The 13,907-nt window shown below is 36.6% G+C and overlaps 3 protein-coding genes across 4 annotated transcripts in view; all 3 read left to right on the top strand.

Moving 5' to 3' along the window:
• The window catches only part of LOC106918229 (protein tweety homolog 2-like), a 30,558-nt gene extending 29,910 nt beyond the window's left edge, over positions 1 to 648 (top strand). Inside the window, exon 14 of the mRNA XM_014987812.2 lies at positions 1 to 648. Within this exon, the coding sequence (XP_014843298.2) occupies positions 1 to 81 (81 nt within the window). The 3' untranslated portion in view covers positions 82 to 648.
• An 852-nt stretch (positions 649 to 1,500) lies between these two features.
• Positions 1,501 to 6,648, top strand: LOC106918230 (charged multivesicular body protein 6-like). Its single transcript, XM_014987814.2, has 8 exons — positions 1,501 to 2,622; positions 2,775 to 2,884; positions 3,010 to 3,097; positions 3,768 to 3,854; positions 4,288 to 4,353; positions 4,545 to 4,625; positions 6,166 to 6,241; positions 6,323 to 6,648. Exons 1-8 carry the CDS (start codon positions 2,557 to 2,559, stop codon positions 6,370 to 6,372), a joined length of 624 nt encoding a protein of 207 aa, XP_014843300.2. The 5' UTR covers positions 1,501 to 2,556; the 3' UTR covers positions 6,373 to 6,648.
• A 779-nt stretch (positions 6,649 to 7,427) lies between these two features.
• Positions 7,428 to 13,907, top strand: part of baiap2a (BAR/IMD domain containing adaptor protein 2a) — a 54,331-nt gene continuing 47,851 nt past the window's right edge. Inside the window, exon 1 of one of the 2 annotated variants that reach the window (XM_014987807.2) lies at positions 7,428 to 7,709. In XM_014987807.2, coding sequence (XP_014843293.1) covers positions 7,638 to 7,709 — 72 coding nt within the window. In that variant the 5' untranslated portion in view covers positions 7,428 to 7,637. The remainder of the gene's footprint in view (positions 7,710 to 13,907) is intronic. The other variant, XM_014987810.2, reaches the window with a different exon arrangement.

Raw genomic sequence — 13,907 nt, 5'->3', positions numbered from 1 at the left:
TATTCGCCCAGTATGAGGACCACATACCTGTCCATGAATGATGCCCAAATCAGACACTTGAGGACTGACTTCCAGGTGTAAGCTGCTGCCTGCTGACCCCTTCTCCGTGCATCAGTCAGAGCAACTGAGTTCCTGCTGAGAAAGCTGTCTTCATGACATAATCCCATTTACGGGAACAACAGACTCTTGTCCGATCTCAAGCATGAAAGCAGGCCATATGAGACAGTTACTTCAGTAAGACGTCAGTGCAGTGTTTGAAGACGCCTGAATGCAGTTTTGAAAAGAGATGGCCTCAAAGACATCTGTTTCTTTTATGGAAATCCTTAAACTCAAATTGAGACATTTCGGTCAGTCAAATTCAGAATTTTTAACTGAAATAATCCAATCTTTTTTTTTTTTTTTTTTTTTTTAAGTATCATGTGAAAACTTTTGACAATGTGACCTGTGGTGCAACACAAAACATAACATCAACTTTTCTAAATATTACTTGCATATGTAATGAAAACTTTATCATAGCTTGTAATTTTGCTCAGAAGAGCCAAGGATGCCTTTTTACAATAAGTCTTAACTGACATACCACAGGTGTTTTATGCAACATATGAGGATGTAGACGCATGTGTGAAATAAAATTGACATTTAAGTCTTTAATTATTTTTATCTTTTTCAATTATGTCACAAGTGAGAAAAAAAAATATGTGCATCAGTACAAATAAATGGTTTCTCATAATATTGTGGCTTATATAAATGCAATTTACTAAAAGGAAACAATTTTTTAAAGATATTTCTGTAAATTTTATTATTTGTTTTAATGCTGACTAATGTTTCAAGCTACAGAAAAAAAAATACAGCAGATTTTAAGTCAGTGCCTATAGTTGTAATAATATTGGTTTCAAAAGAATTCAGTGTGACATGATCCATTTAATATATGCTGAAGACAAAACTATTCATTCACCTGGAAGATTTACATTATTTTCATCAGCCAAAATGTTTTGCTTCTAAAAGGGAATAAGATGAGTGATTACAAATCATTGTGAAAAATAGTATCTGCTTTCCATGCAAAATTATCTATTTGCATTTATAGCTTAAGAGAAAAGGATACATCAAATTATTTATACACTTCTCAATAATACATTTAAAAAATATATTTAAAAACAACATTCTCGCCCTTCTTATAAAAGAAGAACCGTCTTCAACAGCAACAGCGTAATGTCGTCATGTAGTCATCATTAGCATCATTAGCTTACGCTTCTTTATACCACCATATCATTAAGGTTTCTACTCACCTCTTTCAGGATCCATCAAGGTCCAAAGTCTACAAAGCAAGCCCATATATAAGCCTCATGAATATCTTTAAAAGTTAACAAGATGTGTTTGTGCTGATCTGCTATGTTCTGTTTTCTCCAAACGTTGCTTTGTTCGCTGTGATCAACCATTGGTCCTAAGACAAAGTTTCAAGAGTCTACTGAAACTCAAAGCCCTGCTTCCATGGAGGTGCCTACACCTTCTGATTATCAATTAATAAATAGTCAATACACTATTTGCTGCATCAACAGCAAATAGTGCTACTTTTCTATTTCGATAGTGTAGACTTAGAAATAGTGAAGCTTTTTTTAGCAGCTCTAGTCACAGTAAAGACAATGATTTGTTCCTGTAATCATGTTTTTTTTTAACAAAAGATAGCCAGAAACAACAGAAAGATGTGGTAAAATCAGAAGTTCCAGATTTTGTACCACGGTTGAACACAGATTTGCAGCTCTGACACATCTGCCAGGTCTAAAAAAACAACAACAAAAAAAAAAAACACTTTGAAGCACTTTCTAATTATGCCTTGATTGTTTTGAACATAATACCATACTGGAATCAGGATACCACTGATGGGTAATTTTTTTTGTGCAAAGATGATTGCTCTTAATGGCACTAAAAAACAAACAAACCCTAAAACAATAGTCCATTTCTTGCTTTTATCACCAGCAATTTCACACTGTTACACCAAAACTTGCAAAAACATGTATTTTCATATGAACCATTTCAATTTTTGTCACAAACCTAAAATCACAAATTTATTCTCTCGACAGGAGAACTACTAGTCATTTCCTCCACAACATGCTTTATAGTCATTAAGAAAAAATAAATAAAAATAAATAAATAAATGAATGAATGAATAAATAAATAAAAATTAAAGAAGGAGCTGTCCAGGGTGCTAGCCATCAATCAGTAGGGGGTGCTGTCGTTTGAAATATAACATTGCAGTTTTTTTTTTTTTCTTTAGCTTTATGAAAACTGATGCCGTCATATGGCTGCTGTTATATTCTATGTAAGAAATTATCTTAGCATACGATTAAGTGGTACCTAAAAATTTTAAACTTAAATCCCGAAGCGTAGTCATACCTCGGACGCCTTGTCCTTCCTCGCCTGCCGTAGGAAACAAGACGAAAATCGTGCGGGCATGGCGTAAGCAGCTAGCCTGCTAGCCATTTGAGGCTGCTTATTACTATAACAAAATGCTCTATAACAAGTCACATTTTGTGTGTCGATAAGGGAGGATGTGGCTAAATAATGGGAAACGTCTTTGGGAGAAAGAGCCGATCCTCTCGTGTAACGGAGCAAGACAAAGCCATTTTGGTAAGCTGAGGAGGGAGCTCCGTAAGATGAGCACAAGGCTATTATCGTCGGACAAAATTAAACAAAAAATTATCTGGGCTTTATTAAACGGAATACCGCTTGCTACATTATATCCATTACATATCTTTCTGAGTTTGTGCTCACTTTTGCAGCAACTGAAGCAGCAGAGAGATAAACTGAAGCAGTATCAAAAGAGAATCACCTTGCAGCTGGAGAAGGAGAGTCTTCTGGCTAAGCAGCTGTTAAAGGATGGCAAGAAAGAGTAAGCAGACTTCGAGATGCAAATGACAGCAGTTTGTAGCGGATCCCAACCAGTGGCATCACTTGCTGTGTTCCCTCTATTTCCGCCGTTTACAGCTGAGCGTTTTGTGTTTTAACTTGTTGCAGAAAAGCACTGCTGTTGCTTAAGAAGAAACGCTACCAGGATCAGCTACTAGAGAAAACTGAGAGTCAGATTTCAAACCTAGAGCGTATGGTGAGTTTTTTTTTTTCTTGTATAAAAATATATTAACATCTGTCTGATTACGCTGAGGTGAAATCTATCGACAGTCAAACAGGATTTTATCCTCACTTTAAAACAAAGACAAAATCATAACAAAGGTCACAGTTTATACTATGTTTGGCATTTTATTTAACTTTTACACAGTTGGCGTATTTGATGCAGTTAGCTTTACTAGGTGTAGACTTCATTTTCTGTCTGTATTTCCTTGAGTGAAGTGAGTTTTTGTTCAATTGTGAGATTTCCAAACCATTTCCTAATCCAGCATGACCTGATCTGTGACAGATAGTCAAATTCTTCAAAATAGACCAGCTTTGCTGTAGTATTTAGCTTTTAGGTATTTTAAGTTTCACACTCTGAAATTAACATCCTAAATTTATTTTTCGTTTTAAACATCTCAGTGATATTGAAAAATAGCTATGTTTTCTAATGTTAGTGACTTATTAGGATATAAAGTCATACTTAAAATGATCAGATTCTGTCCCCATCTTTGTGCAACATTAAGCTAATTGTTAAATCTTGACAAATGACTTAAATGTGACAAAACAACTCGATTCACCATTTTTGATTTGACCGTTTTGTTTTGTCGGTGTGCTTGTCAGTTACTCTGTAACTACATTTTGAAAAATATATTATTTGTCAACAGGTTCAAGACATTGAGTTCATGCAAATCGAGGTGAAAGTCGTCGAGGGGCTTAAAATTGGCAATGAATGCCTGAAAAGCATGCACGAGGTACACATTTAGTTTTTTTTTTCTTTTCTTTCTGTTCTCTGTTTAGAAATGTGCCTTTGCACATTCGTTGTATTCATGCACCCTTAAGCTGTCTGTCCATCAGTGTACACTGTAACTGTGTCAGAGTTTTATCTGATAGGAATGCTTTCTATAATGTGATCCCTGCAAAAAAAAAAAAAAAAAAAAAAAAAACGGTCTGAGCAGCGCAGAAGGCTTTTGGATCGTGGTACAACAACATAGCTGTTGCACATGGCTTTAAGATTAAAGGATTAAAGAAAAGCCTCGGCGACATCACTCTGAATGCTGCACATGCTTAGATACTTAGACCTTGCTTTAGGGGATTCACAAGTCTGACAGAATGTGAAAAAAAACAAATATTTTAGTTTGAAATTTAAAACAAAATTCAATGTGTTTTTTTTTTTTTTTTTCACAGATCATGTCAATAGAAGATGTGGAAAAAATCCTGGATGAGACCCAAGAATCAATTGAGTATCAAAGGGTAAAAAAAAAAATCACTTCAGAGTAACCTATATGCAAATGATTCCACTTCCTGGATAGTTTTATTTGTTTACTGCTTTTAAATGACCTTTTTTTTTATTTTATTTTATTTTTTTTTTACTTCAAATATTGCAGATAGTCTGTAATTAACTGCATATATGCATCAACAAGTCCTACATTTTGCATTTGCAGCACATAGATGAAATGTTGGCTGGAGCCATGACACACGAGGATGAAGAAGCAGTTTTAGCAGAATTAGAAGCCATCACTCAGGTGGGTTCTAAGATGGATGTTAAACTTTATATTTGTTCTAAAAAATGTCTCATCGACCACACATCTCCCTTCGCCGCTCCACCTAAATTCGTCCATAACGTCGATCCTGAACTGTTGGTTGCGTCTTCTGGAGAAGAGCTGATTCATCTTAATTTACATATTTTATTTCAGATTTTTAATAGGTTTCCGAGGGATTTTCAGCAAGTCACAGCCGTGTAGGAATCTAATTACAAGTTGTAACCGAAACAATTGTGCTCATGAATTATGCAGATTTGTGGGGATTAAAGTATGTATTGTGCTCTAATTGTTTTTAATGATACACTCTGTCAGACTGTAAAAAAAAAGACTATGTTTCATAATTGAGTGTTGACACTGGTTCAATGACTGCATTTATTCTTATTATATAAATAAAACTCAAAGATTTCAGTGGATTGAAAATAACTGTATTTAGGGTAGAGTTCATCTTACCGGAGAAGAGCAGCACATTTCCCTCATATTTGATCACCTACAAATGTCTTATCTGTTATCAAAGTACATCTTTGTTAGAGTGAAATATCTGACAAAAACTGTGTTTTATTTGATTGTGGATGTTTTGCTTTGAATTACACACACAAGTTCATGTATTGCCTAACTTCAGTTATAAATCCAGTTAAATTCAGTTTTAAACAGCCGCATCAGAGGCTTTTTCCAGGAAAGAAAAGCAACAAAACACTGAAACATTCAGGCAGGTGTAATTTCTATGGCACACACAGGGTTAATTTCAGCAATAGTAATTGTTAATGCTGACTGAAACCTAAACTGTTGCTTAACTTGCCTTGCACTTTTGATTTGCTTACATCTAGTACAATAAAAACATCTTCTGTCCAGATCTTAGAATCATATATTCCCATCATTTTTTTTTTTTTTCTTATACTCGATTTGGTCATAAATGTCTGGATTTAAACTAGATATCAGGAGATACAATCCGAGATGAGAGTTTATCTCTTGAAAGAAGAGCCAAACTTCAGGAATTATTTGGCTTGAAAATAAAAAAAAAAATAAAATAAAATCCCCAAAACATGTACCCTTTTATGTATGATTTAGAATCTCACTGTCTCCAGTTGAGATAGTTTTACATCAGCTTCTGCAAAAAAGGAGGGAAAAAAAACAAAACAGCTTAAATGCACACCTTTCAAGCTCAGCTACATTCTGCAGTGAACCGTGAAAATAATAAAAACAGGTTTTGTGGAAGAAGATGTTCTGGATGGATGAGTAAAATATGGACCTTTTTGGCTTTACTTGAGGAATACCACACCGGTTTATTTTTTATGCTAATGACTTCAAGATGCTTGAGGGTTGATTCTTATGATAGCATTTTCAATGAAGCAGTTTTTTATCTCAGCCTCAAGCTATTAATAAATAGAATAAAGATGAGCAACAACTGGGTGTTCATGAAGTCTGTAAATACCTTTTTGTTTTTTTTAGCTTGTGAATGAAACATTCCTTTAAACCTCCAGATGGTTTTATTTTGCTTTGTTTTGTTTTTCTTCTTTTTATTCAGGGAGAAGATGTAGCACTGCCAGAGGTTCCCACTGACCTTGTACCAGAGATACTAGAAGCTGCTAATGTTGAAACAGGTAGACTTTATCTTTTTATTCTGCTCATCTCAAAATGTTTCAAACTTAATTTTGTTCTTATTTGTTTTTGTTTGTTTTTAGAGAGGAAAGAAGCAAGGAAGCAGGAGGATAGAGAGATGCTGGCAGCCTAAGAGGATTTCTGGGCGATACCCAGCACTGATCTGCAAATAAAGCCCCTTTAGTTTTGTAACAAGGGGAGGATTTGTATCCAACATAGACTTTTCACACAGTTTACAGGAGCATAAAGTGAAATATTGCATTTCTGTCTGTTCAATTTGGAGTTGTTTCATAGTCACTGTGCTGGTTAAGGCATGTAGAAAAAAAAATAGGATTTTAGATTTTAAAATGACCATGAAATAATAAAAAATAAAATCGTTTTACATAATAAACTAAGCTGTAAAAAATAACAGTTTGGACTTTTTCTATCAAGTTGTAGAGCATGCATTTATCCAGAAGGGGGCATTGTTTGCTTTCTTTTCTGTGGTAATACATTTTGACAATATACTACGTCCCCTTTATAATGTCATCAGTGCAGTGAAGGTGTTTATTGTCAAAAAAATAAAAAGCTTGCTGAAAGTGGGAGTTACTTGGGAGAGGGATACGGTATGTACAGCACTAGATTCAGATTTGTGCTGAACTTTATGTGAAGTTCAGCACAAAAAGATTCCAGTGGTGTTTCGTAAAGCCTCTTTGACTTGCAGCGTTTGCACATGAAATGTTATATTGGAACCGGAGAAGCCGCCTAATAACGGTGGATAAACTACCCATATACCGAGATCTAAAACACATTGTTCCAAATGACCCAATGAACATAAATCAGACATATAGCCCAACTGAAAACTTTTTGACAATTACATAAATCAATTACTTCATAGTACAAATCAAATATATATAATCAAAATTTGTAATTTCTGTGTATTGATCAGTCTCCACTTGGTCATAGGTGTGGGAGGCGGTCACCAAATCTACAATTTGACAAGATAATGCTACATTCACGACTGTAGGGATTTTGCTTTCGATGTACTTGCAATGAAATTAAACTTATTATTCGCTATGTGGCTATTTCCTTGGGTTAAGCCATAACTCTCTCTATGTGCTATATGTATGTCATGTTAAGAATAACTTCGCACAGTATTTGAATACCACCCAATATCTTCGAGATTGTGAAAAACACGACATTCGGGTTCGGTCCGTGAATGCAACAGCGGGCTGTCAAGCGTCGGAGAAGGAAGGTGTGTTTAGTTTGTAGGTTTCGGGAGCGCAACCATATTCCTGCGGTGGCGTTTGTGTCGCTCCCTGTGAGCTCAAGCCTGCTTTTTCTACCTGTACATTCACTCGTTTATTCTTTTTTTTTTTTTTTTTACTCGGATAAACGCTTTTGCGATAAAAACCGTTTATGGTCCTGGCTGAAGATTTCACCATGTCTCGCACTGACGAGGTTCATCGCGTGACGGAAAATGTTTATAAGGTAAGGCTGAACTAATGAACAAAGTTTGGAGACGTACATTGTGCTTATTTGTTTGGCCATTCAAAATGCGTAGACGTGCACTGGTAATTTTCTTGTTAACATCTACCAAAAAAGCGCAAAAGCTGAGTTGGTTGCAATATTCCAAATTCACAGTCTTTAAAGAAAAAAAAAAGTAATTTTCGTGACGTCCAGCCATGTTTCTCAGGTTAATTAGGGCGACACCTTCCAGCCAAAACTGCTCACGAACCTGCAAAATCAGGGTCACCGTCTCGTTACATGAAGGCCTGTTGAATTAGTCCGCCTCTGTGCTCATGACAGTTTAGGTTCGGTTAGGCTAGTCCCTGTAAACCGGTGGATTTATAGAAGCCTAGTTCTTTGAAATGGGAACAGTCTGCATTCCAGAGGACTGTGTTTGGCAGGGAGGGTTGAGTCTCTGTTGCAACAAGTAAACATTTGTTCTCTTCCTCTCAAACCTGATTTTCATACAAAGACCTGTGTGGACTTGGTGACCGCCACCGTTTAATTCTAAAACACAGGAATGAGGTTAAAAAGTTGTTTGTATTTGACTTGAGGATAAAAGTCCTGTCAAGTAAGTTAATTTATCTGATGTATGCTATCTGATCTTTGAACCAGCATGGAATGACACCTGATGAGTAGTTGTATAAACGGCTGATACAATCGTGTGTGTGTGTGTGTGTATATATATATATACATAGACTTGGCTCCAAGCAAGTCTGGTTCTTGATTCAAGTCCTGTATCTTTCATTTATTATTTTTTTTAAGATGTCCAAACTTTATTCCAGTCCTATTGGCTGAATCCATCATTTCAGACAAATGATTTTTGCTGCAAAGTTAATTTATTCCAGCAATTTAGCTCTCTATGAAACACATTATGCAGATTAATTACACACTGACATTTTCAAGCCTTTAGTTTTGTTAATTATGATAATTTCTCCTTACATCTATTGAAAACAGGACAGTTATGGACTAGGAATTTACATCAGATGAATAACAAAACAATTTTAAGAAATATGGGCTTAGTGAAATGCATGTGTAATACCTGCGTAGAGGTTATTTTCAAAAGGTACTAACGATCCCATCGAAACAGATATCACAATTTTATTTTTAATATAGCTCTACATCCTTCCTTGTCTTCAATTTTTCTGTTTTTGTTGCACATTTAAAACCTGATCCATTAAACAAAAATGGCTGAAACGTATGGCAAATGTTGGTATTGAGACTGATGACTGGAAGCTTTGATTAGCGTACAGTCTTCCAGAGTTGGAAGGATTATTCCTTTACTTGTAGTGATGTGGGTTTATCGAGGACTATGATAGGTCTTCCTCTTAGGGTCAGTTGAGGTTTTGTGTAAATTTTGTTCATTCAAGTGCAAACGCAGCAGTGAACCTTTGTCACTGGGGAGGAGGCACCCCGTCAGAGCCCTGACAGGCAGGAACTCTGTGGGGCAGCGGAGTGGTAAGGCAGTCCCTCTCCTACTCTGGGGACCTGACCCAGTGGCAAATAACACCCTTGCAAGATTTAAAAAAAAAAAATTTTTTTCAATTTAAAAACATAAAATAGTGAGATTCAATTTTTTTTAAATTATTAATTTTCATTGTTTTTTCTGCTTGTTAAATGTATTTAACTTTTTAAAATAATTTGATTTGGGAAGTAAATGAGTAAAGAGGGAATTCTAGATATAATCAGTGATACAAATAGTTGAAGAAAACTGACCGATACCCTAAGATTAATCTTTAAAAAACATGGCACTTTTTTTGTTTTTTTTGGTGTTGCTAAAACTGTAAATCTAAACTATGCAAAGCAGAAATGTAAATATTTGAGATATATTAGTCAATTAGTCATAGATCAGAAATTGACCATTTGGGATTGTGTTCAGCAAGTCAAATACTGAAAACATCAGACTCAACATATTTACTGCATGCATCGTAACTAAGAACTGCCACCAAATGCGTTTAATAAAAATGTGTCTACTTCACCCTGTTTTCTTTTGTTTGTTTGTTTAGTAGTAAACCACTCTGTTTAATTCTATAAAGTCTTTGGAGGAAAAATTTAATTGGAAGTATGTATTGGGTATTGTGAGTAAATAACGCATTATTTGATATTTATTCCATTCATAATTTTGCATTTTGGGGTATGTCTTAAAAATAGAAAAAAAAAATCCTAATTTGTGAGGGAAATCTTTGGAGCCTGTTCTTCCAATGATGTGATCAACACAAAGTGGAGAAGCAAAACCTGAATAAAGGCTTTATTATTGCATTTCTTTCATTGCAAATCAAAAATGACAAAAGTCAATTGAAAAAGTTAAGTTTCTCACTGAAATGAAATAGCTATACAATTAGTTTAGTACATCACCATAATTTCAAAACAGTTTAATCCAATGTGAAAAATTTTTAAAAGACAATTTCAAGCAGAATTATATATATCTTTTTATTTTCAAAAAGTTATTTCTTGATATATATATATTATATTAAATGTTGGAGAAGATGTATCCTCAGTCTCATAAGGCACTTTAGGTTGATAATTATTCAATGTTTATTGTATAATGTTTTCTAAGTCAGTCCCTAATTTTTATTAAATCAGTCACAGTGGAAAACCATTGATTTTGTGAAGAAGTAATGATTAGTTCTTCAACTCTGCTTTCTTGCAGTTTCTCTGCCATGTAGGCATTCTGAGTATGTCTGTAATTTTTCATTCTATAGGATGCAAGCAAAGATCTCTTGAGGAACGAGAGCTGTTAAAACATGCGGTGACTGTGAAGCAGTTGCAGCAAGCAGCTGGCAAGATACTGAGTAATCGCCAGGGTAATGAGGGGGGTAAATGCTGATGTGTCTCATCTTAGCCCGGTTTACAGTGTGTGTGTGTGTGTTTGTGTGTGTGTGTGTTTAGTAGGGTGAGACTAGGGATTTTGAATCTCCCTGCAAGCGTTGTGCTTTCGGTAAAGGCACTGGGCACACCTAAGCTTTCTGAGATGATCTTGATCAGCAAGGGAGTTGGCACGGGAAACCCAGCAATTTTTGCATGATCCTTTATTGACTTGAGTTCCCCTCCTTCCTGTAGGCAGGCAGGCAGCCCCAGACATGGCGGCTTGCATCTAGTTATCCCCATGCTGACTTGGTGAGACGGATACTTAGGACTGACACTCTGTTGGTGTGTGTCTGCACTACTGTCATCTCCACCAGCTGGTCATGTCTGCATAGGGTGGTGCTTCAGGTCAAGCCTCTTACGAAGCGGACGGATGAAGTCTGAGCGATGACCTGGCTTGCTTAAAGTGAGCAAACAGATTAATTAAAGCAGAATCTCAGGAGGGAGAATAGGGCTGAGTGTGGGTTCACAAACTTTTATTACGGTGAGCCAAACGGAAGGCTACACTGAGGCAAAGTGACCCAACACGCTCTGTAGAGGATTTTTTTTTTCTTGTATTTACTCAGTGTTTGTCAGAAGAAACATTGTTTTCCATCCCCAATACATGCAGTGCAGGATTTAAACACACCCTCGGCAGGTGAGGCAATAGAAGGGTGCGACTCGCTTCTAGCAACCCTCGGGACAGCTCACATTTTCCCATGCATTACCACACCCTGATTGTCAACACAACCTGGAAAACAGTGGATAGTTTTGTCAAATATATCTATGAATGTTTTAATCTATTTTGCCTTGTATGAGCTAATGGTGGTGTGAGGGTTTGTAAGATATTTTCTTGCCACACTTTGGACTCTTTAACACCAGCTGAGGATTGCCTAAACACCAAAGCCCACCTGAGTATTGTTGCTGATCATGTCCATCCCTTCACGACCAGCTTCACACGTCTACTTCTAGCAGAATAACATTGTCACAAGGTTCAGCTCATCTTAGCTGGGTTCTTGATCAAGGCAATGAGTTTGCTTTACTCCAGTGGCCTCCACAGTTACCAGAATCTGAATCCAGTAAGAACCCTTTTAGATGTGGTGGAATCATCATGAATGTGCAGCCAACAATTTGTAGAACCCGAGTAATGCTGTTACTATGATGTCAATACGGGTCCATAATCTTAGGAATGTTTCCACCACCTTTCTTAACCTGTCATGAAGAATTAAGGGAGTTTTGTAACCAAGAGGGGGTCCAACACGGTGTTACTAATGAAGTGAACAATTACTGTATTATGTAATAGTTTGGGTCTTGATTGCAAAATTGTCATGAGTTTCACTATTGTCACATCAACCATACTTTGTTGATAAGAGAACTACATCGAAACAGGCGGTCTCTTGGCAACAATGTGCCATTATTCTTGTGTGTTTCTGTCCTGTCAAAGAACTCTTTGTTTTGGAAGGGGTGCTGGGGAGCCACCACTTGATCTTTTACAAACATGCACATCTTCATTTGAAGACATTTCATGAGGATGCTAAAATTCCTCGTGAAAGCTCCCAAATGGGTCTGATATAAACAGGGCTGGCCTGTTGTATAAATACAGTGCTGATCCTGTGGACTCTCATGAAGAAGTTGTTTGGAGTTGCTTGCATGAAGACGTAACCCAGAGCTTTTTGCTCTGGCAGAGTATGCTCACATCAGACACTGCTTGTTTAATAATACAAGATTTAAAAGAGTCTGAAGCGACTCGAGCTCCATAACATCTGCTTCCAGAATATAGTGCTTCAACAAGTTGATGCTTGCTGAAGCCTGGGGCTTTGAGATGATTGCATTATCCACTGCAGGAGGCTTCATAATCTTCATTGCTTGTGGAAGAGCAGATTTTGTTCTGTGCCTTTGACTGCGATGCAGAGAGGACTATTGCTCTACACACCCACCCTTCTCTGCACGTCTGGGGGCGGATGGTTTAGAGACATTTCTCTTTTTCTTTTACTCAGCGTTGCTTTTTCAAGGGCAGAGACTGGCAGTACTAACTGTGTACAGGCTGCAAAGAAGCCTCATAACCATCACGATGCATGCAGTTGATTCGGAGTCACGTTGTGAATGTGGCTGTTGTCTGAAATGACACTATAACGAACATGAATGTTGCTGTGCTTGAAAAAAAATAACACTTTTCTGTGGGTGGGAGAAAAAGTTAGAGAGGGGGAAAATAGATGGAGACAGTCCAGATCCTTGTTGAAGTCCCTAATTACTGAAGAGGGAGAAACTATAATTATAGACTGAAGGAGGAACAGAGACGGAAAATTCTAGTAAGTGCAGTGGACAATGGCCTTTCATGGAAAGGGTCATAAACTGAACGTCAACATGCCTGTGGCAACTGTGTCCATGTCTGAGACGGAGGCTGCCACTTTGGGCAACACTGACCACACTATTTTACACGCATTTTGCAAGTGGAGTAAGCAACAAAAGCCTTGCTACTCTCCACAAAGGAGGTAATTCTGCATGCATACCCACGCAAACACTATGGCATTTTTTTTTTAATTGAAACTACATTTAAATATTTCATAAGTCTTGCACGCTGACAATTAAAAACCTGCAGAAAAGATGGTTGTTGAGGATTAGATAAACCTCATGCTGTCTTAAAGTGTACTGAACAGTTGATTAAAAAGACTGATCTTCAAGAAGCCTAGCTTGAAAGCCCCTCATGTTTTTATAGTTAATTTTTGTTAAATATTAGAACCGTTTTCTGTCCACCTTGCATTGTGATAAAAATAAATAAAAAATTACAAGGACTTAAATATCATCCATAGTTAACAGGAACCTTTTTTCTAAAAACTTTGAAATTGCCATACTAAATAAAATATGCTGATATCTTTTGTCTTGCCTATGACACAATTAAAACTTAGTCATCAATTATGAACCACATTTTTTTCTTTGAAGTTTAAAAACAGTGGTCAGGTGATTCAATTTTGAGAGAATTACAGAGAGATCCTGTGATCTCCTCTACAGAATAGACTTTTTATTTTTCTGGATAAAGAACTAAAGCTCTAAAGTAAGTATGGATCTTGGTTGCTATAGATACCAGCCTTTCTGTATTAGGTTAGCTGAGTGATGCTAAGGTGTTTTTTGGGGTCACTCTGTCTTTGGAAGGCAGTGAAAAAAGTAAATGGCAGGTCTTATGGGTAAATAATTTGTTGTGCAGTGGCACCAAAAGGTGAAGAGGTGAAGAAGGAACAATAGAAGTAAATTTTAAGGCAACTTGATTTTTCCTCAACTTGAGGCCTCTGAGACTACTGGGGCCAAACACACTTATAAAGTTTAATGTTTTGTCAAGTT

This window comes from Poecilia mexicana, unplaced genomic scaffold (assembly GCF_051168715.1).
Source record: "Poecilia mexicana isolate PSO_F unplaced genomic scaffold, ASM5116871v1 scaffold_8, whole genome shotgun sequence".
Classification (NCBI taxonomy): Eukaryota; Metazoa; Chordata; class Actinopteri; order Cyprinodontiformes; family Poeciliidae; genus Poecilia; species Poecilia mexicana.
Note: the sequence above shows the minus strand (reverse complement) of the source record. Positions and strands in the feature narration are given on the sequence as shown.